Source organism: Schistocerca piceifrons, chromosome 2 (genome assembly GCF_021461385.2).
Source record: "Schistocerca piceifrons isolate TAMUIC-IGC-003096 chromosome 2, iqSchPice1.1, whole genome shotgun sequence".
In the NCBI taxonomy this organism is placed as follows: domain Eukaryota; kingdom Metazoa; phylum Arthropoda; class Insecta; order Orthoptera; family Acrididae; genus Schistocerca; species Schistocerca piceifrons.
The window spans coordinates 691,075,705-691,102,892 of record NC_060139.1 but is presented as its reverse complement, the minus strand read 5'-3'; the positions used below and the strand labels follow the sequence as shown (position 1 = coordinate 691,102,892).

At 44.4% G+C, this 27,188-nt stretch overlaps 1 protein-coding gene across 1 annotated transcript in view; it reads right to left on the bottom strand.

Annotated features, from left to right (window-relative positions):
• Window positions 1–27,188, bottom strand: part of LOC124777380 (homocysteine S-methyltransferase YbgG-like) — an 81,673-nt gene that overhangs the window by 44,590 nt on the left and 9,895 nt on the right. The window contains exon 2 of the mRNA XM_047252768.1: window positions 11,542–11,736. Within this exon, the coding sequence (XP_047108724.1) occupies window positions 11,542–11,716 (175 nt within the window). The 5' untranslated portion in view covers window positions 11,717–11,736. The remainder of the gene's footprint in view (window positions 1–11,541; window positions 11,737–27,188) is intronic.

The following is a 27,188-nucleotide window of genomic DNA, read 5'->3' as shown; positions in this document are numbered from 1 at the left end:
CAGAGAGCCATGGAGAGATCAATGCTGGGCTATACAAGAAAGGACGGGAAAAGGGCAGATGACATCCGGTCTGTGACGAAGGTTAATGACATCTTAGAGACAGTAGGTCCCTTGAAATGGCAGTGGGCTGGCCACGTCGCAAGAAGAAAAGACAACAGATGGACGAAGCTAGTACTGGAGTGGAGTCCGACAGAGCACCGGAGGCCTAGAGGAAGACCACCAGACAGATGGGACAAAGACATCAAGAAGATCGCTGGTAACACCTGGCAGAGAACTGCCCAAGACCGTCCCACTTGGAGAAGACTGCTGAAAGCCTACCTGAATCCACGACTCGAAGAGGCCACATCATTTAATGATTGAATTGACTGATGATGATGATGATCAAATATTCAGCTAGTCTCACCCGGAGGTCATTCTGAAGATAGACATACACAGACGGTGCGACCAATGGAATGATTCTATTGGAGGACATTGCTTGCTGTGGGGGCGCGTCGCAACAGTACAGATTACATTGTCTGCTTTAATTTGCTTTCTGACAAAAAGCTTGTCCGTGAGACTTACATTTTCTCGGGTTAACGTGTATCTGTCTACAGAGTGAAGGGTACTGTAGTACACGTGCTGGGCATCAAAGTTCAGAGTCCATCTACCGTTAGTTATTTGGATTAGTTTGAGGATTTACAAAAGAAGGTATCAAACAATTAAACTCACCATACTGCAGGGAGCGAATACAAATAAGCAGGATTATGTTCAGCGTTGTTTTTATGACTATTTCGCTACAAATACCTTGCTCGCACCAATCGCTTGTAGCGCAAGAGCGGCGGAATGTCCGATCGCAAGGTATTACAGAAACAGCTGTAGATTACTTAGTTGCTTGGTTGCTGCAATGCGGAATCTTGAACAAGGAAGCATATGGGGATGTCAGTATGAACTGATGGTCAGAGAATCCTCACTATCTGTAGTTATCCTTACATAGCAACAGTAACTTTCTGTGACAAACGTATAAGTAACTTTCCCTCTCATGAGAACCCTCGCTATCTGTAGTTACTCGTGCATAGCAACAGTCACTTTCGCTCTTGTGCACATATATCTTGGCGTCGCGTGTGTTTTCTGGTGCATAATCTGCTTTGAAGACAGGCCCATGATTCTGTTCGCCCCTCCTTCCCCCCACTGCCACACTGGTGTTCCTGTTTCATAAAACTTGGCCGTGAACAGAGATGTCGTGCCCGGGACCTTTGACTTCGACGTTCATGGGCGGCTGATAGCTTACCAGAACTGTAGGGATACCGGGTAACGGCCGACTAACGGAGATGACACCTTATCTTCCCAGTTTTGTGCTGTGATTTAAAGTTGCTGTCCGCTAGTTTTGTATTTTGTTACAGTAAAGGATTTCATAGAAAAGAGGACTCTAAATTTCTACATCTCCATTTATACCGCACCAGTTACATTAATTTCTGCTTAAATGAGGGGTGCAAAATTTTATTTGTGCAAGCTTGTCTCGAGACTTCAGTTTCCAACCAACAAGTTATATGCACTGACGAGAATGGAAAGAGTTACATTATGAACACCGGGACCGAACGCTACCAGACTGATAATCCAGTATTTCCATGCCTCTTAGAGTTGTCGATTAAAATTTCACCTTTGTGCGAGGTTATTTTCAGTACAGAGAAAAGCCATTCCTACAGATTAAGAATGCTGTGAGTACGTAATGGTTATTGCGGACATACGCCGTTAATTTTCAGGTGAAGAGTTCAAACACAACATGCATAGAGAACGTGCATGTCATGAGAGACTTTCACTGAGGCGACAAAAGTCATGGGACAGCGATACGCACATATACGGATGGCGGTAGTAGCACGTGCACAAGGTATGAAAGGGCAGCGCATTGGCGGAGCTGTCGTTTGTACTCAGGTGATTCACGAGAAAAGGTTTTCGTCTGATTATGGTCGCACGACGGGAATTAACAGACTCTGAACGCGGAATGGTAACTGGAGTTTGGCGCGTGGGACATTCCATTTCGGAAATCGTTAGGGAATTCAGTATTACGAGATCTGTGTCAAGAGTGTGCCGAGAACACCAAATCACAGGCATTTGCGTGGAGTTGTTAATGCTAACAGACAAGCAACACTACGTGAAATAACTGCAGAAATCAATGTGGGACGTATTCGTTTGGACAGTGCGGCGAGATGTGGCACTAATGGGCTATGGCAGCAGACGATCGACGCGAGTGCCTTTGCTGACAGCACGACACCGCCTGCAGCGGCTCTCCTGGGCTCGTGACCATAGCGGTTGAATCCTAGACGACTGGTAAACCGTTACCTGGTCTAATGAGTCCTTTTCGTTGGTAAGAGCTGATGGCAGGGTTCGAGTGTGGCGCAGACCCTACGAAGCCATGGACCCAGGTTGTCAATAAGGCACTGTGCAATATGGTGGCGACTCTGTATTAGTTTGGGCTGTGTTTACATGAAATTGAATGGATTCTCTGGTCCAATTGAACTGATCATTGACTGGAATAGACGACTTGCATCTAGTCATGGACTTTATGTCCCCCCCAAAACGATGGAATGTTTATGGATGACAATGCACCGTGCTACTGGGCCGCAATCGTTTGCGATTGGTTTGAACAACATTGTGGATAATTCGATAGAATGATTTGGCCACCCAGATCACCCGAAGTGAGTCCCATCGAACATTTATGGGACATAATGAGAAGTCAGTTCATGCGCAAAATCCTGCACGGGCAATACTTCCGCAATTACGGACGGCTGTAGAAGCAGCATGACTCAATATTTATGCAGAGGACGTCCAGCAGTGTCGAATTACTGCACTACGCCGAGCAACACGACGTTAGAATATATACCCTGACTTTTGTCACATCAGTCTAGGAGCATCATATAGGCAGATTGCACATGCAGTTGGCTGTAGTGCGTCTGGAGAACAATTGGTGACGAAATGGACAGGACAACAATGTGGCAAAAAGAATAGGCACTGGTGGTCCCAGAAGGACTACGCCAGGAGAAGACTTTAGGACTATTCTAATGGCTCTGGTGAATAGACATGAGGAGAGCTGAAATCCGGGTAGAGGGTACAGACAGAGTAACAGATGGGAACAGATTACTGAAAGCTGGGAGGAGATCCCGATTTGACTCCGACACCACACCGCAGACAACAGATACCTACGCGGTGTTGTTCCAGAGTTAACTGGGGCACGCTGTGTTCAGTGTTGAGTCTCGTCATCAACGTGAGATAGACGCCAACGTGTCTACAGGCGGCTATCTGAAAGGTCAAACGAAGCAGCGATTTTCAAGATCCATATGTGCTCAGCTTCTGGAATCATAGTGTAGGGAGCTAGGAGCTACTGGGTATGGCGTAGCCTGATATTGTAACTGTTGGAGAAATACCACTACGTAGCAACAATGTTAAATTCTGTTGCCATCTTCTTCATTAAAAGGGTACTGAATGATATATTCCAGGAGGGCAATGAAAGACTCATACTTCAGTTCACATCACAAATGCCTTGAAGAATACGTGGATACTTGACCGATTTGCCCAATTCCCTGATTTGTCTTCAATAGAGTATCGTCTGGGACGCGATGGGAAGACGTTCCATACTGGCCTCGAGCCAGCGATCTCCAGGAACTGACTCAGCGTGGCTGTGTTTCAGCCGTGGCAAGAAATTCCTCGACGTTCAGAGCCTGTTCGCTTCCTTGTCACAACGAATACGAGAGAGAATTCGCGCCGCGGGGATTACGTCTCTTACTGATGTTGACGCTGAATATCAGTTTCGAATCCAATGAAAGTTTAAGCTTTTAATACCCGTTATGCGATAAAGATCTCCACAAATTTTCATAAATATCGGAATGATACTTCGTGGTGTAACATTTTTCATTTCGTCAGTGAATTCTACGCTTTCGATTATCACTACCCTTGACTTTTATCGCCGCGCGGAGTGGCCGCGCGGTTAGAGGCGTCATGTCACTGATTGCTCGGTCCCTCCCGCCGGAGGTTCAAGTCCTCCCTCGGGCATGGGTGTGTGTGTTAGCATAAGTTAGTTTAGGTAGTGTGTAAGTCTAGGGACTGATGACCTCAGTAGTTTGGTCCCTTAGGATTTCATACACATTTTATTTTATTTTTTGACTTTGTTATCGGGAGATAAAAAAGTTGCTCACAGATTATAGCGGAAAGATTCCCTGCTGCAGCTTCAGCACTAAAAGGAATAATTACAGCTATGGTCGACGTCGTGAAAAATTATGTAATCAGGTTGCATCACGAAAAATTGTAATCATTTGACAAGAAAAAAAGATACTATACAAGAAAAAGTATGTTTTCATCCTTTGGTGGGCAGTGTTAAGCCCGACATAACTTTCCAAACTCCACCGGATTTACTTTTCTGACATTTGGATTCCTCGCCGACAGTGAACAAGCGACAGACGTGATAACTGATGTATATGATCTGGAAAGGTATCCTTCATTTAAGACTTCTCATCAGAGAACTGATGCATACAATACGCATATGATATAATGATCACTGTTTTGTACAAAAATACTCTAAGTAAATTGTGTACGAAACTCCGAATATTCGAAGTGTAACTTGGAAAATAAAATGGTTTAGAACTAAACGACAGTGATTCGTTAATGCAAAAGAAATCCTTTAAGATAGCTACACAAATTTTTAATTTTTACTTATTAGTCGAAAAGAAAATAAATGGTTTTCAAGAAGACACAGTTTCCGACGTCTTACATTATTTAAACTGCCTTTCGTTACATAAAAAGACGATACTGGTTCAGTTTCCAAATAAAAGGTACAATTAAGACTAAATATCTACCTCAAACACGTGTTCGATGAACTATCCAACCCAATTTGGAAATATACCGGCTGCGCTTTCTTCTACGTTCTCACCAGGGAATTTTCTTCATTCTAGCTGTTTCATAGACGACATGTCCACGAGATTTCAGTACAGCATCTTTTTATTACCTCACAGTGATCTACTTACGTTGACAAGTTTTCAGCCGGGGGCAGCCTGCCAATTTCCATAACCTTTGGGGTGACTTTATCACGCCATGAGACAACTGGTCTGGAGCAAAACACAGCTTCTCAGTTTTGATGCAGACTTTCAGAAGTTATGCCTGACCTGTTCCAGTCTATGTCGTCATGAGGATACTTCAGTATCTCTGTCATCTTACTTTTTGTTTTGATGCATCTCACTACCGGCAGCGCTAGCGCACATGCAACGTAATAGAGAAGAGGAACGTGCTAGCAGTTCCTCTGTTCGCCTTAAACGATGAGGGAACTGCGTAGGGCTTATGCCGACCGATCATATGCAGTCTTTTGACGTGAGACCATCACGGGCAGTTGGCCGGTTGGTGGCTATAAGATTAGCTATACTCAAAAAATCGAAGAACTCGTAAAATTGTGATACGTGCTTTGCAAACCAAAAGTAGCAAAACCTCATACAAAGCATGCCCCACAGACAAAAAGCTGGTTGTCTTCATTTTTACAAATGTATCTGAACAGTGCGCAAGTAATTCTGTTTTATCCTCTCATATTGTATCAAATGTCTGTTTAATTTGATGCAGAGAACCTTTCAAAGGCTCTTGGATAGTTATGGAGGTAGCCAGTTCAAATCTTCATGGTGAAAGAAGTATTCATAATCAGTATTCGCACATCAATAGGGAAGTGATGGCGTACAGTTCTTAGTCACAAAACTGGATGCTGACTGAGACCTTAGTTTCTCATGATGTAATGAAATGAAATGAAATGAAATAACATGGAAATCAGCGGTTTCATCGCTGCTATTCAAGATGGATGGGCTACGTCGCTGGTATTCTCTTTTTCTTTAATAACACTCTATTAACAACAAAAACTCAACACTAGAACGTAAAGGCAATCAGTGAAGTGCACTTGGCAAGTTGAAACACATTAAGTTCAAGAACAACTCTGTTTATGCCTTTCCAGCAAGCGTACAGGAAATTGAGACACAAACGTCAAGTTTCTTCGAGCCAGTCGCTACTCAAAAGAAGATATATTACTTGATAGGTGCTCGGAACCCATAAAAGATACTGTTTTTTTTTTAACTGCTGCGATCTGCTGGAACTATTTATCGACTATGATTCAATTTCACTGTTCAGGGAAAAGGTAATGGCAGTCTAGTGTGTATGCCGTCAAAATGTACTACGTCGTATATTATTCCAGTCTAGCAAGCAAAAGTTAGAAACCTAGACTACGAAGGCGTATCTAATTGAAGTTATTTTCCAGTGCCTTGTAACCAGCATGCAGTTCAGCTCAGAACTTGAGGAACGACAAAAACATGTCTCAGTGACACAACCCTATTTGTGCGGTTGGGTATACAGTAACTTTTAGCTATATCAGTATGTTATTACAACTATTAAAGTGATTACACATTATAAAAGTGACGAGAACGAACACAACTAAACATTATTTAGATTGACGGTATTTGCTTGAAAACGACTTTGTCGTGATTATGCAAGTGGAGGTGCCGATGGACATTGTAGTTGCGGTATGGACGTGGTCAATTCAAACAGATATAAAAACTGAGAGACAACACGGTTTTGTTCTTAAAGAGTTTATAGAGTCTATAGGCTCTATAATCTTCGAGGAACTTGACGTAACCACGAACTGCTACTGCTGATGCTCTGTGTAAATGATCTGTCATTTGTTTAAACAACAGAGGAAACAACAGAGAAAAGAGTTTATAACATTTTTGTGAGATGACTGGTATTCCACAGATGAGCTATATTTAAATTTTGGAAATAAAACAAAAACACAGCTATTTCCGTTTTACAGCAGACCATCGATAATTGTTGAATACAACAAGAAATAATCACCAGAAAAGAAACTTATGAGTCCATTGATAATGATGCGGATGAAATCAAACTGCAAAAGTGATATACACTGACAGAAAAAAAATCACAACACCAAAAAATAATAAACGTAGAGTAATGAAATTTTGAGGAAAGATTTGCCTAGGTAACACATTTATGCGATTAACATCGAGAATTCATAGGTTAATGTAAGCGCGAGATAAGCTGTTGCAAACTGAAACGCTGGTACATTAATAAACGGTGTAATCACCAGAAAGTTGAATGTAAGGATACAAACGTGCATGCATTGTGTTGTAAAGGCTGGATGTCAGTTTGTGAGATGGAGTTCAATGCCTGTTGCACTTCGACAGTCAATATGGGGCCGGTTAATGCTGTTTGTGGAGGACGCTGGAGTTGTCGTCCAATGATGTCCCATACGTGCTCGATCGAGCAGTCCAAGGTAACATGTAGACACTCTGTAGAGCATCTTGGATAGCAACAGGGGTATGCTGTTCATGAATGGCAGCACAACAGGTCGAATCACCATACAGACATACAGTTTTGGAGTCAGGGTGTGTGGAATAACTATGAGAGTGCTTCTGTTGTCATACGAAACTATAACGCAGATCATAGCTCCAAGTGTAGGTCCAGTGTGTCTAGCAAGCAGACAAGTTGGCTGCAAGCCCACAGCTGGCCTCCTAACCAATGCATGGCCATCACTGGCACCGAGGCAGAACCAGTTTTCATCAGGGGACACGAAGACCACCACTGCCGGCCGCGGTGGTCTAGCGGTTCTAGGTGCTCAGTCCGGAACCGCGCGACTGCTGCAGTCGCAGGTTCGAATCCTGCCTCGGGCATGGATGTGTGTGATGTCCTTAGGTTAGTTAGGTTTAAGTAGTTCTAAGTTCTAGGAGACTGATGACCACAGATGTTAAGTCCCATAGTGCTCAGAGCCATTTGAAGACCACCAACCTGCCCTCCAATCGGCTCCCTCTTGACACCACTGATGTCGCAAATGACGCTACAAGGCATCTGGCTTGGAGCTGCCCTTGAAGAAACCCGTTTAGAACAGTTCATTACGTCACGGTTCACTCCCGATGACACCGTGCTCCACTTTGCCATTCAATTTCGGCACATTTCTTGGAAACTTTTGAGTAAAATAAGAACGCTAAAATTAATATGCGTTATTGTCAGTAGTGGGGTAACTTTCGTTATAAGCCACTTTGTAAGCGCAAGTCGCATACATTCAGGGACAAACTTGATTGACTTATTACCCCTTCCATCAGCCCTTAAGCTATTGTTCTACTAAGTGGTCTGTGATCCCTGAGGGTTTATTTATGATCCCCTGGGATAATCCATCCTCCCCCTCCACCTCCTGCATCCCTCTGGAAACCTCCAAGCCTCTCCCCCACCCCCACCCCCCAAATCGCCTATACAAGCGTACATTTGATATCAAATTAACTGAGTACCTATTTAAATTGATCAATTAATTAACACTGTTCCCTCTGGGAAACTCTCAGGCTTCGCCTCAAATCCCCCGACAAGTCCCCCTCCTCTCCCCAACCTGGAAATTGGCAGGTTGAGGACTATGTGCTGGAGAGGCAAAATCTCGGGATATGACATTGAAGTCAATGTTAATTACATAGTAAAGGATATACTGTTTATTAATAAAGTTCAATTCACAGGGGTTGGATCTCTCTTGCTCATCATTCTGTGCTGTTTCAGAAGATCCAGGTCTTGTAAAATACTTCAAAAAGAAAGGCAGTCCTTCAAAAATAGTTCAAATGGCTCTGAGCACTATGGGACTCAACATCTTAGGTCATAAGTCCCATAGAATTTAGAACTACTTAAACCTAACTAACCTAAGGACATCACACACACCCATGCCCGAGGCAGGATTCGAACCTGCGACCGTAGCAGCCTCGCGGTTCCGGACTGCAGTGCCAGAACCGCACGGCGACCGCGGCCGGCCAGGCAGTCCTCTTCAGTGGGCTGAGTCCAGCAGGTGCCAGGGCAAGACCATTGAGACGCATGTACTTGGCAGCAACTAGGGCTGCACGACTCTCTGGCCTGAGACGCTGTGTGTGGACATCGAGGTATGAGCGAATGGGATGTCTGAGTGTTTCAGCAAACTCCTACATCTAACCATGACAACTACTGCAATGGGTTGGATCGTGGTTTAAGTGTGTCATATTTCATGTTTCTCAGTACATCGCAGAAAACTCTGTCTTGCAGTGGTATGTGTTGTTGTTACTGTCCTATCACGCAGTAGGCCCTTCCTCTTCCTTCTTTGTCCTGGTGTAGCTGAGAGGGCCAACTTAGGAATTATGTAGTGCCTTAAAAACCCAATCGCAATCTAAAATTTCCGACTGATAAATTTAATGTTTCTGATAGTAGTTTTGTGAGCACACACACCAATCCAACCCCTCCACAGATTGTATAAGACCATAGGATGCAATTGAGCTAAAACTATAACATAATGAACTTGCTCCCAGATGACCTAACTGTCCCAGTATCCACCAATAGGGATCAACAGAAAAAAAATGCGGAAGGGGGAAGAGTATGGTTTGGAAACTGTACAGTTGCAGGATCAAATCCCACCAAATATAGCAGTCCTACTATCCACCAGTAGTATCCAAGAGAAAAACTGGCTGAACACAAAGGGTATTGATATAATTAATTAGTCAATCAAACTGACCGAGTGAGAGAACATTTCCTAGACATCCATAGCTGGGGGTTTACCTGGTATCCACCACATTGTTTAGGATAAAGTAGGAGATAGTGTGGCACATGACAGACACTCCCTACATCTTCTCGAAGATCTGTGTTCCATAGCAGTGGAAGCGTGAGAACAAAGGGATGTACCGAGGTAGTGATGAGGATAGTGGAGGACGATGGAAGGGAGGATGAGAGGTGGGAACATCTTGGTCTGTATGTGTTTGCTTACACTGGTTCACATAAACAGGAACTAAAAACTTGAGACAAAGAGGGATGGAGAGAGACGGAGGGAGACAGGCAGGAGGTTAGTCTGGTATCAGATTTCAAAGGGATGCCACTACCTGATGCTTTGTTTGTGGAGGATTAGTGTGGTTCCCCACCAGGTCATGACTGATGGCACACATGGTGTGGTGTTTTTGATACAGCAGTCAGTGATGTGATTGGGAGTTTTTTCCCCAGATATATTTAGTGTGACCTATGACAGTGTAATTACGTGTGGTGAATGTTTCTTGGCAGTATTCCTTGCACAATCGGGAAAAAGTGATCCATTTAATTACTACTTTTCAAAGTATTTTACAAGACCTGCATCTTCTGAAACATCAGGGAATGATGAGCAAGAGGGATCCACCCCCTGTGAATTGAACTTTGTAAATAAAAAGTATATCCTTTGCTATGTAACTGACATTAGCTACAATTACGTATATTGAGCTCATTGATCTCCAGCACAGACTGAGTGCTCTTCCTGCCAATTTTTGGGTTGAGGAGAGGATTTGGGGTGGTGGGGGCTTTCTTGGAAGGATGTATTATCCTGAGGGGATCATAAATAAATCCTCAGGGGTCATCTATCACTTAGCAGAACGATAGGTGAAGGGGGTTGTCATAAATCAATCAAGTTGGCCCCTAAATGTGTGCAATCTCCACTAACAAAGTGGCGTAGAATGAAGGTTACTCCGCTACTGACAATAATGCATATTAATTTTAGCGTTCATACTTTAGACAAAAGTATCCAAGAAACGTGAAAAATCGAAAGGCAAGTCAGAACATTGTGTCATCGAGACTTGACTGTGAATCTATGGAAATGAGTCATCTGGTTTTATGAATCACGATTTTTGTTACATCAGATCTCCGATCATGCACTGCACCACGAACGCTGGCCGGTTTTTGCATTATTATGCTATGGGGACATTCATCCAGGCTTCCATGAGACCTGTAGTAGCAATGGAAAACACCATGACAACTGCAATTCACTTGGATTATTTCATGCTTGATGTCGTCTCCAACGGGGTAACATCTTTCAGCATCGTAGCGGTCCATCTCATATGGTCAGAATCGCATTATCTTGGTTTGAGGAACATGATAATTAACTTACTTTGATATCTTGGCTACCAAACTCGACTGATCCTGAACCTTATGGGACACAGTCAGTATTTTATGGTGTCAGTCAGTATTTTATGGCATTTGTGTGACTAGCGAGTAGACATATGGTATTCCTTGCATGATCAGAAAGAAATGACCTCGAGAAACGTACAAAAACTTGTCAAATATGTACCCTGCAGAATAGCTGTGGTGTTGCAAATTCAAAGATGTTCCAAAAGTATCTAGTAAACATGGATTCTAGAATGTATACGTTAAAGGGCTTATTCGATGCTGTGAAACATATTTCTTCTACTGTAAGCTCTTTGCTTTCCATACTTTGGGAGGAGGTAGTATGGAACAAAACAAGGAAGAATTATCCAGTGAACATAAACTCTATAAAGCATACATAAGAGCTATGTGTCCTAGGTGATCTTTGCTAGAGTGAAATGTATCTCTCCCATTGAATATTTCAGAGCCGATATTTCCTGGACATTTTTGTCTTGTTTTGATCTAAGGAACCTGTGCTATATATATATAAATATGCTCTTTATAAGACTTCTACAACGCTGTTAACGCCACTAAAGATGTACAGATAAGGGTGCAACTCTTTTAAAATGAATACAGTGGGCGAGACAGTAGCAAACTCACCACGCAGGAAGTCGAGGTGCGTCTGCACGATGGCTTCAGGGTGCGTGGCAAGAAAGCGCGCGCTCCACAGAGGGTTTCCGTCCACTGGCTCGTCCACGTGCTGCGACAGCTGAGTCGCGAACCCCCCGTCCACCACCTTTACACGGCACCGGCAGCTGCTGCCCTTACAAGACATCTCCGCTCTGGTAGTTTACACTGCAAACAGCCAAACACCGTGTGACATCAATCACAACAACTACCATGGCTTATCTGCAAAATCAAACGTAATCAAAAGAGAATACAAGTTACGTTTCACTGCTGGTGGTCCCTGTATTGCCAGCATAAGCTAAAGCTGTCCTCAACCTGAAGGTTGATTTCAGCACCACAGTGGTTTACTAGGCGTGATCTTATTGAAGATGGTACGACATTTGCTTCCTCTGAAATGACTTTGTAACAAATCATTCCTTTGTGCACCCAGGGGAACTGATCCGTTTGTCTACTGTGGACACCAGAGTTGTTATCTGGGGAAGAGGCCTGTGTCTGGTCTTTCTATAACCCTTCTAAATTGGGTGTCTTCAGGGACTGTTATGCTGGATTATGGGTGAGTGATTTTCCCACTGTGGCATGTGTTTCTAAGCACATGTTCGAAATAAACGCGAAAAGCGACTGACAATGTAGTTTCCACAGTGGGGAGAATGTGTGGTGGTACTCCTCGCCCGCCTCCCCCACACTTCCTTTAACAAGGAGAAACCAGAGAAGGTGACACTCTATTGAGTGGCCTCGGAAGCCTCTGTCTCGATCCCACGTACAGGCACCAATCAAACTGTCCGTTTGAACACCTCTCAGTCAAAGCTTATCGTGGGAAGTCAGGTGAACGGGAATGGCCCTACCACAAAAACAACAACAACAACAAAGGGAAGCACCCGTATCTGGCATATTAGTTGAAATGTATTTTGCATGTAAGATTTACAGACAAAAAATTAATATTAAGCAATCAGAGTGAAAGAGAGCATTGATACTCAATGTCAGGTTTCACAAGTGGCTGAGTATCAGTTAAAATAAAAGTTACAAAGCGTTATCAAGGAAGCCATTATACGGTTGCGACGAGCGGTAGAGACAAATACTAGCTATGACGGGCAACAATGGAGCAGTCGGAGGTGTGCGGAGCCAATGTGCGAGGGTGGCGTAGTGATAGGCGCTTCCGCCTAGTACGCAGAAGATCCGAGTTCTAATCGCGTCCTTGGTACATATTTTCATTTGTCGCTTCAGTCTGCATATGTAAGTCACAGCAGTCTGCATATGTAAATCGTAGATGTTCGAGACCTGAAAAGGTTTCTGGAACCATATAGTTTCATATGAGGATGTTATTGCGTGCATATTTTCTATGCAAAACTGTCATTGCAGGTCTATCATCCGCAAAACTTACTCCTGGAGTAACACGGTTCATTACTCTGAGAAACGTGAGTATGGATCTCGTTGGTCCGGAAACTTAATGTTTGGGCAACAAATGGCAAAACGAAATGGAAGATCCCTACCCACCAAAATGTACAGTATTTAACTGTCTCCTTTTTGCAGTTGGCCATACTAGCAACAGGGAAGACAACCTACATTGAGCTGTGCGGTCCTTACATACAATGGCAAAGCAATGCAATTTAACGATATTCACAAAGGAAACTCAAGTTGAGACCTTTTGTGGAAAAGAACATCTTATAGCTAAGATCATAATAGAGAAAAACGTATTGGAAGAAGTTCATATTTTCAAGTGCCAGGGTTGTAATATCTCTTATGATCACAATAACGATACTGAAAAGAAACTACAAAAGTTATTACGTACGATTAAGTAAACACTACTGAACAAAACCAGGTAATAGGCAATACTTAAATTCTATAATTCGATGACTGTACCTTTAACGCTTTAACGTTCAAACAGTAACACAGAACTGAAGCTGCAGAAATGAGACTTCTGATGTAGAAACGAATGACATGACAATCTACTACTCCTATGTATGGATCAAAGCCGTATGTCTAGAAAAACCTATGTCTACAGACCAAACGGTAAAAGGGTACGATGACCTCGAAGGACATTATGTGATCAGCTTTAAACTGCTTGATTTCGGAAAAGATAAGGATTTCTAACCAGAAAACGTACATGACAATGATGAACTCTGATGTTTTCAGCAGCTCTGATAATTTTGTACAGTGTCAGTGTGTCCTGTCTACAGCGCGCAGATGTACGGATCCCAAGTATGCAGAAGTAGACCACTGTGCACAGAAGACGAAAAACGAGCATAGTGAAAAACTGCTGCTTGCAGCTTGCTACAGCTCATGACCGTGAGAACAGCTACCGCCACCAGCTCGCAGTAGAAACAATCAGCCACCCCGGTGTTTACAATACACTCGAGCGTGCTTCGTGCTATTAATGTGTGTTCAGCACAGACCAACCTGTACTCCGCCGCTAATATTACACTGAAGTGCCAAAGAAATTGGTAGAGGCATGCGTATTCAAATACAGAGATATGTAAACAGACATAATACAGCGCTGCTGTCGGCAACGCCTATATAAGACAACAAGTGTCTGCGCTTTTGTTAGATCGGTTACTGCTGCTAAAATGGCAGATTATCACGATTTTAGTGAGTTTGACCGAGATGTTATAGTCGGCGCAAGAGCGATGGGACGCAGTATCTCCGAGGTAGCGAAGAAGTGGGGATTTTCCTGTACGACCATTTCACCATGTACCGTGAATATCAGGAATCCAGTAAAACATCAAATCTCAGACATCGCTGCGGCCGGAAAAAGATCCTGCAAGAACGAAACCAACGACCACTGAAGAGAATCGTTCAGCGTGACAGAAGAGCAACCTTCCCGCAAATTGCTGCAGGTTCCAGTGCTGGGCCATCAACAAGCGTCAGTGTGCGAACCATTCAACAAAACATCATCCATATGGGCTTTCGGAGCCGAAGGCCCACTCTTGTACCGTTGTTGACTGCATGGCACAAAGCTTTACGTTTCGCCTGGCCCCGTCAGCACCGACATTCAACTGTTGATGACTGGAAACATGTTGCCTGGTCAGACGAGTCTCGTTTCAAATTGTATCGAGCGGATGGACGTGTACGGGTATGGAGGCAACCGTATGAATTCACGAACCCCCATGTCAGCAGGGGACTGTTCAGGCTGGTAAAGGCTCTGTAATGTTGTGGAGCGTGTGCAGTTGGTGTGATGAACCCCTGATACATCTAGAGACGATTCTGACAGGTGACGCGTACATAAGTATCCTGTATGATCACCTGCGTCGATTCATATCCATTGTGCATTCCGACGGACTTGGGAAATTCGAGCAGGACAATGCAACACCCCACACGTTCAGAATTGCCACAGAGTGGCTCCAGGAGTTTAAACACATCCGCTAGCCACCAAACTCCCCAGACAGGAACATTGTTGAGCATATCTGGGATGCCTTGCAACGTGCTGTTCAGAAAGAGATCTCCACCTCCCCGCACTCTTACGGATTTATGGACAGCCGTGCAGGATTCATGGTGTCAGTTCCCTCCAGCAGTACGTCAGACATTACTCGAGTCCATGCCACGTCGTATTGCAGCACTTCTTTGTGCTCTCGGGGGTCCTACACGATATTATGCAGATGCACCAGATTCTTTGGCTCTTCAGTGTACATTGGCTTATTAGTCACATCTAACCGGGGATTACCTTTGTTTCAGTTCAGCAAAAGCCCAAATGAAATTAAAGCAGTTTTGGTATTTTCAGACTCTCTGGAAATCGAGCTCAGTCGTTTTTCCTTATTTTTGTCTTTGATCGTAAACTCGTATGTTTGGAACTGCTGCAAAGAGTATGATACTTTAACGAATAAAATGAGCTTTAAAGTTCGAAAGGAAACGGGGATAGGATACAGATTTTTTAGAGATGTCGAGTTAATACAGGGTGATTATATTTAGAGTACAGCTACTCTCGCTGGTCCAGTGTGGGCTGTAATGATCGCACTGTAGCGAACGTGGTAGATATTCTAACGCGTTGATGCGAAATCGATTTACGCTGGAAATAAATTTGTTTCAATTTTGACCACCATGTGCAAATCTGAACACTGTTTGTATGGCGGTATGACATGCATATTGTCATTTGACAAGCCACAAAATAAGTGAACGGTGCGGCTGTCGAGCATAGGTATCGTGCACTGATGGTGAAACTGTTGTACGTAAACGGCAGCAATTACAGTGCTACGCTGAGAGAGTATCGCCAACTGAAAGCTCTGAGGAGTGATCCGATGTCATTAAAATGGTTTAATTCGAGACGAATTCGAAAACACGGATGAGTCTGGTGCGGGACCTGTAAGAAGAAGGCGTCCTATACCAGAGGCAGTTGTTGACGAGGTGGCTGTTACTGTAACTGACCATGCAGGACGTACCGCGGGTCGTGCTAGTGCTCGTGCAGGGACGAGAATCTTCCGTCCCATGGTCAACAGCACGCTCTAGTTTACTCTGGTACTCGTAAAAGATCCAGACATTGCAGCAATTGAAACCTCATGATCGGCAACAATGTTCTCAATTTGCTCCTAGGTTTCTGAGGCGGATAAAAGCTGATGACACGTGACTGGGCAACATTCTATGGAGCGAAGAGGCACATTTTACCCTACAGTGTGCGGTGAACACACAGAACTGCCGAACTGGAGTACTGTTAAACAGCGTGTTATGCATGAAGAGCCATTACACTCGCCGCATGTGACTGTGTGGTTTGGATTCACAAGCACCTTTATTCTCGTCATTTCTTCTTCGAAGGAAATAAATCCCATCGAAATCTCCTTGTACAGCATGTGATTCCCGCTTTGGAAGAGCGCAAGTGTGTAGAAACCCCTGTTTTCATGCAAGATACGGGAACACCGCATGTTGCTTGCCCAGTTGAAAGATCTGCTTAATGTCGCCTTCCACGAACGTGTTATCTCCAGAGTTTTTGTAGATGCATGACCTACAAGGTCACCTGTTCTGAATCCATGTGACTTTTGGTCCTGGGGATATGTAAAAGAACAGGTTTACCAGGAACACGTTCCCGAGAGTTATTAATGATAGGCCTACCACTAGATACCGTAGTATGTAGGTATCGAATTTCAGACATATAGCCATCACCTTAGTATCAGTATGGCTTCCTGTCGTTACAAGGGCTAGTTCACTTAAAATAAATTTTTTGTCTGATATTTGTGTACGGTACGTTACGAAAACCATTTTGAGGATTGGAGCAATATAGGTTAGGGCAACTTAAAGAAAAGTATGAGACCCCGTCGGACAAAGATTCTCTCAGAGCAGACTATATCAAAACATAGCACTCCCTGTCAATTTAAGAGCTCGACCTCAGCTCCGCGCGAATCCTATCCTTACACAACGGAATGACGCAAGACGAGATCTAAATGGAGCCAGACGCTTTTCAGACAAACATTATATAGCCAACAAATCAGGAAACCACCTTGATCAAGCCACCACTCTTATCCTCTCTTATGACATCCCAGGGTCCTAGAGTGGATCAGTATTACTTGGATTACCGGTAACTCAAAAGCACATTTCGATATCTTTACTCGCTCTGGATACATTTTGAGTGGTCTCTCTCAGTTATCTCACATTGCAGTTGTGAACAGTCTATGATCTTCCAAATTTCAGCCGGCCACGGTGGTCTAGCGGTTCAAGGCGCTCAGTCCGAAGCCGCGCGGCTGCTACGGTCGCAGGTTCGAATCCTGCCTCGGGCATGGATGTGTGTGATGTCCTTAGGTTAGTTAGGTTTAAGTAGTTCTAAGTTCTAGGGGACTGATGACCACAGATGTTAAGTCCCATAGTGCTCAGAGCCATTTGAAACATTACATTTGAACCATCCAAATTTCAAACAACAGTATCGGGAAAATTATTCAAAAGTTAGTCCGTCACATGAGGGTCAGCTTACGAAAATGAACACATTAGAATTCGAAGCACACTGCCTGACAAAAAAGTGAGGCACGCAGCAGAGGGGAAGGAAACAAAATGAAACTTTACCGGCTGGTGTTATTACAGTGATTACAAACTCGTGTCAAATTTAGAAAGAAATTTCACTGAAATACTTTCAGAGGCCTTCTACCGGTCGATTCGACCACATATGCACATGTCAAACATATTTCATATACATGGTGTTCAAATAGAGTGTCGAACACTTTGAGAGATGGTATTACTCATCGAAACAAGAAAAATGAGTCCGATAAGCATGTGTCCGGAAAAGCATAATTTCCGAGATAAAAACTTATATGGGAGGGGCTGCGCGACACTTGGTTGCGGATATTAGCACAGTCGTTTCATTGGCACTCGTTCAGCTGTGTCGGCAAGGTATTATGATGTCTTATTCACAGTACTCTACCTACCGTTAGGTGGTCTTCAGTCAGTCGTGTAGTTCGAGTCGTGTTGAGGCTACGATGTTTTCGCCATGTTTGTGTGTTATTGTACATTACTGTCAAACCTGCATACGTATCACGCTGTTTTACCCTCTTCCAAACGCGAATTTACTCATGTGTTATTGCGCTGTTTGTACGTACAAATAGTGCATTTACATTTTCTCTCTTTCGCCAATTTTTAGCAATGGAAGCCTACTATCAACAAGTGAATGCACGATATTCTGCTGTGATTTAGCAAATGGACGTAATCTGCGAGCCCGTGCCCTGAACGCTGAGAAATATCCACGCGTAGAGTGCCATCTGATAAGCTTTTCAGCAGACTTTTCCAGCGTCTGAGGGATACTGGTACCCTTGCACCACGGAAGACTGACAGTCCGCACGCCTGACATGGAGGAGCGTGTGCTACGTTCGGTGGAAGAAACGCCTTGGACCAGAGTGCGACGACTATCAGCAGCAGAAGGCGTGTCTGACTCTATTACCTGAACAGTTGCTGTACCCATATCATCTACAGCTCATTCAGGCCCTGAGATCACAGGATCATCATGCAGACGGTGGTTCTGTCAACGGTGTTACACAAGTGTGCCACAGATCCACTGTCCACATCCAAGATTTTATTTACCTGTGAGGCAGGGTTTACAAGAGAGGGTGTTGTGAACTTCCATAGCCAAAGTGTATGGGCAAATGCAAATCCCCAAGCACTTCCGGAAAGAGGGCATCAACAACGATTCTCAATCAACGTGGTGGCGTACTAGGCGATGGATTGATAGGCCATACTTGCTACCACGAAGATTAACTGGGGCGCATTATCTGGACTTTCTCATTAATGATTACCCACCTTGCTGGAGGCTCTGCCATTGCAGCAACGAACACGAATGTGGTTCATGCATGAGGCGCATCAGCACTCTTCCGTCACAATGAGTGCGAACATCTGACGCAGACATTTCTGGCCGCTGGGTTGGGCCTGCTCGTCCCCCATACCTCAATCCGCTAGACTTTTGGTTATGGGAACAGTTGAAGGAATTGGTCTACGCCACGCCAATCAGCGACGTGCGGGCACTACAGTGTCGCGTCTTCAGTGCGTGCCAGCAGGTACAACAAAAACCGCGTATACTTCAAAGGTGCGTCATTCCTTACGTGGCAGGACAGATGGGTGCATTCTCATGAATGAAAGCCACGTTGAACACCTCCTGTAAACACGTGTTTATCGCAGAAAGTATGCGCTTCCGGACCTATATTTATTGGGCTTATCTCAGAAAATATGCATTTCCCCACTCATGTTTCTTGAACTTATTTTTCTTGTCTCGATGAGTACTACCACCTCTCATAGTATTCGACACTCTTTTTAACACCCTGTGTGTTTTAAATATATCACACATTTGTACACACATTTCATCTGTATCTCTAGCGAATTTCATTCTGCAGTTCAATTTTCACACAAATCCATGCTAATAGCGTCGAATATCCTGAACTGTGTATCTTATTTTGACATAATTTTGCACCTACATGCAGTGGTATATTTGTCTACTGTCTGGGAAATTCATTACGAATAGAGTTTGTAGTAGAGAAGTAATAAATTAAAACTAATTGCATGAGGCAGCAGTTTTTCATTGATCTCAGTGTTTACGACGTCATGTATCCTGGACTATGTGGTCTACAATTATTATTTTTTTAGGTACATACAGCGACATATGTGGATACTTCTGCGAAATTTATTGCGGATAGAATTGTTGATAAAGAAATAATAAAGTAAAATGTCGGGCATGATGCGGCAGTTTTCATGCATCTCAGTATTTGACGTCATATTTCCTGAACTATGTGTCTTACAGTGACATATTATTGTAGTTACATTGAGTGGTATTTGTGAATACTGGCAGCAAAATATATTACAAATTGAGTTAGTAGTAAAGAAATAATAAATTGAAGCGTTATTTTTATAATATGTATGAATTGCTATTTGGATAGAATTAAGCTCTAAGTCTGTCGCCCATTTCCTGTACCACTTCTGTGATTTAAATCAGCCATTAGAGATGGTTTAGGTCTACCAAAGATATTATGAAGCACCTTTTCTCAAAAAACACTGCCGACAGGTCATACCTTGGCTCAAAAATAGCTGACGACAGCTCACTCGCTCGCCAGATGACACACAGCATTAGAAATACAGCGCTAAAAGGGCGGACAATGATTGGCGCACTTTGTGGTAACAAGATACCGGACGTCTCATGTCGAAAATACCGGGTGATCAAAAAGTCAGTATAAATTTGAAAACTTAATGAACCACGAAATAAGGTAGATACAGAGGTAAAAATTGACACACTTGCTTAGTATGACATGGGGTTTTATTAGAACCATCCCATATTGCTAGACGCGTGAAAGATCTCTTGTGCGCGTCGTTTGGTGATGATCGTGTGCTCAGCCGCCACTTTCGTCATGCTTGGCCTCCCAGGTCCCCAGACCTCAGTCCGTACGACTATTGGATTTGGGGTTACCTGAAGTCGCAAGTGTATCGTAATCGACCGACATCTCTAGGGATGCTGAAAGACTACATCCGACGCCAATGCCTCATCATAACTCCGGGCATGCTTTACAGTGCTGTTCACAACATTATTCCTTGACTACAGCTATTGTTGAGGAATGGTGGTGGACATATTGAGCATTTCCTGTAAAGAACATTATCTTTGCTTTGTCTTACTTTGTTATGCTGATTATTGCTATTCTGATCAGATGAAGCGCTATCTGTCGGACATTTTTTGAACTTTTGTATTTCTTTGGATCTAATAAAACCCCATGTCATTCCAAGCATGTGTGTCAATTTGTACCTCTCTATCTACATTATTCCGTGATTTATTCAGTTATCAAATTTATAGTGACTTTTTGATCACCCGGTATATTGCTCTGCAATCAGACCAGTTACATTGTTCTGTGCAGGACATTGGGCCACAATAAAAATATGAGGAAGGGACGAAGTGACAACCGTCGTTTATGTGGGAGAGGGATACGGATCGAGTAGATGGAGCTGAACACTGGTTGTCGTTGCAAGTCGATGATTAAAGACCTATTGGAAGATCGAGGTAACATATGTTAGATCCCCTCCATGTAGACCTAAAGAAAGAGGGTCTCCACCCTGACCATGCACGAGATTGCGGCACATGGAGATAGAAATAGAAAATGGAGGGACAAGCTCTGAGATAGAAAAAGATGCAAAACCTAATCAGAAACTACTTCCATATGTAGTATTTTCAATTTATTCAAATGGTTCAAATGCCTCTGAGCGCTATGGGACTTAACATCTGTGGTCATCAGTCCCCTAGAATTTAGAACTACTTAAACCTAACTAACCTAAGGACATCACAGACATCCATGCCCGAGGCAGGATTCGAACCTGCAACCGTCACGCGGTCACGCGGTTCCAGACTGAAGCGCCTAGAACCGCACGGCCACACCGGCTGGCTTCAATTTATTATTCTTAATGTTTCATACTGTTTTTAGCGCTTGTGAATAAGTTATTGTTTCTTCTCAATAGTGAAAAAAGTAGTGATCAGACACAATGAATGACTAAGAAAATCGCCGGATATTCCGGTAAGCCATTGACGTACGTTAAAAATGATGTAACGTAGGAACTTGTTATCTGCTAATATTAACTGTCATAATCGCGGTGCAGCCGAACGGTATCTATCACTATGTTCGTTGAGAGTGTTGCAAGTTGTCCGTGATGGAGAGGTCCTCTTGTGGAGCTCTGTGTACAATAAATAGGCAGCTGGTCGCTAATCAGCCTGCATCGGCACGAAGGCCGCTGTCGTCTCCGCACGCGCTCTGTCCAGCCGCCAGCCACGCAAGCTCGCTGCTGCGTTGCATCACGCCAGTGAGCCATATCGGCAGAAAGCGATATTTTGGGAAGGCGCGGTGAGATGGGGAGGCAGTGAGTAACCATTTCTGGGACGGTGACATAAAATGTTGCAAAATATTATTCAGTGGCAGGATGGTGTCTGTTATCAGTGAGTACATGGGATCACAAGCTCGCGTGTTTATATCCGCCTGCAACACACAGCTGTTGAGGATATATTTGGACTGCGTTTGGTATCACTACAGCACTACCACGGTCGAGGCCAATGAATCGCTGTGCCAGATGCTAGCTGCAAGTCACCATACGTTGGTAGATGTTTTAATCCGTCGAATTCGGTTGTTGGGGAGGGAGGGGCGGAGAGGGGGGAGAATAAAGTTGTGAACGGTGCTTCTTATGTTCAGTGTAAAATTCGAAGCATCTCCTCGTTATCCTGATAGAGATGAAGATTAATCAGCTGATGTTTGTCGATCTGTCCGAAACGTACACTGACCTCGGCAAACTCCCAGCCTGTCTGTATTTTATTCGTGATGGTTGGCAATCTTAGACTGCATATGGCTGGTGTATATCGTATTCCTTGTAGCTGCGGCATGGCATATATTGGTCAAACTATCAGGAACGTGGAGGACCGATGTACTGAGCGTAAACGGCACACACGGTTACAGCAACCAAGTAGATCTGCTGTTGCCGAACATTGCTTGGATACTGGTCACCCCATGTTATATAATAACACCGAGATATTGGCATGCACGGCCAGCTATTGGGACAGTGTTATTAGGGAGGCAGTTGAGATTAAATTAGCGAGCAACCTCGTTAACAGGGATGGAGGTTTCTGTTTAAACTCTGTTTGGAATCCGGCTCTCTCCCTTGTCAAAAAACAGAGGGACAGAGTCAATGCTACCTCACCTGCGAATTCATAGTCTCACTATCGATAGCTCTGATTTTGGTCATCTTTGGTGGCACTAGTGTTCAGTGTGTGTGTTATCTTTCCTGCTTCAGTCCGAGAACCGAGGTTTTAAATTTGCATGTACGCCGCCTGTCCGTTACAGTTTGCCTTGAAAATAGCGGGGTGTTCTCCCGCCGAAATATCGGCGGTCGCTGAAAGTGTTACCTGGCTGAAGTCCCGGAAGTTATTTGAAAGAATCAGCTTAGTCATCAACAAACGCTGCGCTAAAGCGGAAGAGGATGTGAGGATCAAGTGCTAACAATTGCAGCTTATATCCAAAGCTGCTGTGAGAGGCAGAAGATATACACAGGGGACCTAACTGCAGCCTCTTGTACCGTCTGGTGTGACAAACTTTTGCTCAAATTCATCAGTGTCGGGAACTGTCCTTTCTAACTGGCAAGTTACTGAACAACAAATACTTCCAGGTAGTCCCTGAGAACTCTAGACACTTCACAATATGGGTGAAGGTATCCCAAATGGTGCTGTTTTGGCCTTACTCCTCATTAATTTTTGTACATACGACCTTCCAGAAACAAAGATCAGGAAATTTATTTACGCTGGTGATACTGCATCATCGCTCAGGATCAATGTTTTATAGAAACTGAAGCAACACTAACACCTGAAGATGTTGGATGAATACTTCAGACGTAATTCTCTCTGACCCAGTCCTCAAAAGACTGTTGTATCAACTTTCGATCCACGGAATAAACAAACGAACTACAAACCTAACATCACACTTGGATGTCAGATTCCCCAATACTGCAACATTCCAAAATACCAACGTGTGGCCCTGGACAGGTTATTGACCTAAAAAATCGACTTCCGGAATGTAGCAGCTAAAATATTTTCCAGAAGTTAAAAAGGAACCTCCTAGGGTGCCGTTGCAACAGTGCTCAAATCATCAGGCTTAGCTCTTCCATACTCAGTTGCAGCAAACTGCTGGTCCACCGGGACAAGAAGTGCTCACACTAAAATATATAACTGGCTCACAGTTCAATAAAGCAATGCTTATAACAGGGTCTATATGTCACACAAACACGCACTGACTACCGTTTCTTAGTAAGTCTTCAAAAAAAAAAAAAAAAAAAATGGCTCTGAGCACTGAGATCATCAGTCCCCTAGAACTTAGAACTACTTAAACCTAACTAACCTAAGGACATCACACACATCCATGCCCGAGGCAGGATTCGAACCTGCGACCGTTGCGGTCGCGCTGTTCCAGACTGAAGCGCCTAGAACCGCTCGGCCACACCGGCCGGCGTAGGTCTTTCACCACCATACGTAAGAAGATCAGAGTCGCTGCTGCACTAATGAACAAGAATAAAAAAACCAACCCAGGATTACCAAATCATTCAGAAATTTGTTTATCATAACCCAGCGACTGAGGTCTAGAAAACCACTGTGTCGCACAGCAGTCAACCAAATATTTGAAACTTTCTTGAAGCGACCAGCAGCTTTTGAGGTTTCCATCTACCCCGACGACACCTGTGCATACTGAATCGGTTCAGAACCGAGCGGTGAAAATGTGGAGCATTGCTGCAGCAATTTCCTCTTCTTACGGACGTTATTCTGCCAGTACTTCATAAGTATTCTGAGTGGGTGGTAGATTTCAACTTAAAATTAAAGTCCTTTACATTGAGCTACATACAATTTGAATTAGTAAAAAGGAAGAAAATAAAAAAGAATGTATACGGAATAAATAAGAATTTTGTTTACCAATTCACCTTTATGTGGTTCAATATTAAGAATTTTATTTTACATTCTGAAGTAAATTCACGTAAAACATAACGAGCGGCGAAACTAAAACCTTAGCAACAATTCGTAAAAAACCGTGAAGTTATATGGTACACACTTCACGAGTTACCTTTGAAATTCTGTGAATGTGATTATTGTAGATCCAAATTGATTGTAAGAAAAAAGAATCCAAACAAGTACTAAGTTGCAGGTTGTTCTCGTGGTCTATGGTTAGTAGCTGTGATCTCATAATCAAAACTTCCTCGGTTCCGGTTCGAAACCCGACACTGCTTCAATTCTGATTAATAATCAGCATTGGCCGCCGAAGACTTCCGGCATAAGAAGTCACCCTCATTCTGCCAATGGCCTTATCAAAGATGGCGGGGGAACGGACAGAAATTTAAGGCACTCTCTTGCCCTTCGGGTGGGAAACTGCCCCTAAAGGCGGAAAAATCAGCAATGATCATCCGCATGAGGAAGCAGAAGGCAATGGAAACCTCTGCATTAAAGACACGTAACGTGTATCCACAGGGCATGTGACCTGTAATTGATAAAGTGTCATGATGATCTCTCCATTGGCAAAAGATTCCAGAATAGTCCCCTATTCGGATCTCCAGGTGGGGACTACCAAGGGGAATGATGATGATGATGATGATGATGATGATGATGGTTGGTTTTTGGGGGCGCTCAACTACACGGTCATCAGCGCCCGTACAAAGTCCTAATCTTTACACAGTCCAATTTTAGCCACTTTGACAAATGACGATGATAAAATGCGCTACGGTCGCAGGTTCGAATCCTGCCTCGGGCATGGATGTCTGTGATGTCCTTATGTTAGTTAGGTTTAAGTAGTTCTAAGTTCTAGGGGCCTGATGACCACAGATGTTAAGTCCCATAGTGCTCAGAGCCATTTGAACCATTTTTTCGATGATGAAATGATGAGGACAACACAAACACTCAATCCCCGGGCAGAGAAATTCCTCAAGCCGGCCGGGAATGCGAAGGGAGAGATGACCATGAGAAAAAGATTTAATAATCAACGAAAGGATAACGTTTTACGAATCGCGCCGTGGAATGTCAGAAGCTTGAATGTGGTAGGGAAGCTAGAAAATGTAGAAAAGGAAATGCAAAGGCTTGATCTAGATATAGTAGTGGGCACTAAAGTGAAATGGAAAGATGACAAGGATTTCTGGTCAGATGAGTACACGGTAATATGAACAACAGCAGAGAAAGGTGTAAGGGAGTAGAAATCGTTATGAATGGGAAGGTAGGGCAGAGAGTGTGTTACTGTGAACAGTTCAGTGATAGGGCCATTCTTATCAGAATCTTCAGCAAACCAACACCGACAACGATAGTTCAGGTATATACACTCCTGGAAATGGAAAAAAGAACACATTGACACCGGTGTGTCAGACCCACCATACTTGCTCCGGACACTGCGAGAGGGCTGTACAAGCAATGATCACACGCACGGCACAGCGGACACACCAGGAACTGCGGAGTTGGCCGTCGAATGGCGCTAGCTGCGCAGCATTTGTGCACCGCCGCCGTCAGTGTCAGCCAGTTTGCCGTGGCATACGGAGCTCCATCGCAGTCTTTAACACTGGTAGCATGCCGCGACAGCGTGGACGTGAACCGTATGTGCAGTTGACGGACTCTGAGCGAGGGCGTATAGTGGGCATGCGGGAGGCCGGGTGGACGTACCGCCGAATTGCTCAACACGTGGGGCGTGAGGTCTCCACAGTACATAGATGTTGTCGCCAGTGGTCGGCGGAAGGTGCACGTGCCCGTCGACCTGGGACCGGACCGCAGCGACGCACGGATGCACGCCAAGACCGTAGGATCCTACGCAGTGCCGTAGGGGACCGCACCGCCACTTCCCAGCAAATTAGGGACACTGTTGCTCCTGGGGTATCGGCGAGGACCATTCGCAACCGTCTCCATGAAGCTGGACTACGGTCCCGCACACCGTTAGGCCGTCTTCCGCTCACGCCCCAACATCGTGCAGCCCGCCTCCAGTGGTGTCGCGACAGGCGTGAATGGAGGGACGAATGGAGACGTGTCGTCTTCAGCGATGAGAGTCGCTTCTGCCTTGGTGCCAATGATGGTCGTATGCGTGTTTGGCGCCGTGCAGGTGAGCGCCACAATCAGGACTGCATACGACCGAGGCACACAGGGCCAACACCCGGCATCATGGTGTGGGGAGCGATCTCCTACACTGGCCGTACACCACTGGTGATCGTCGAGGGGACACTGAATAGTGCACGGTACATCCAAACCGTCATCGAACCCATCGTTCTACCATTCCTAGACCGGCAAGGGAACTTGCTGTTCCAACAGGACAGTGCACGTCCGCATGTATCCCGTGCCACCCAACGTGCTCTAGAAGGTGTAAGTCAACTACCCTGGCCAGCAAGATCTCCGGATCTGTCCCCCATTGAGCATGTTTGGGACTGGATGAAGCGTCGTCTCACGCGGTCTGCACGTCCAGCACGAACGCTGGTCCAACTGAGGCGCCAGGTGGAAATGGCATGGCAAGCCGTTCCACAGGACTACATCCAGCATCTCTACGATCGTCTCCATGGGAGAATAGCTGCCTGCATTGCTGCGAAAGGTGGATATACACTGTACTAGTGCCGACATTGTGCATGCTCTGTTGCCTTTGTCTATGTGCCTGTGGTTCTGTCAGTGTGATCATGTGATGTATCTGACCCCAGGAATGTGTCAATAAAGTTTCCCC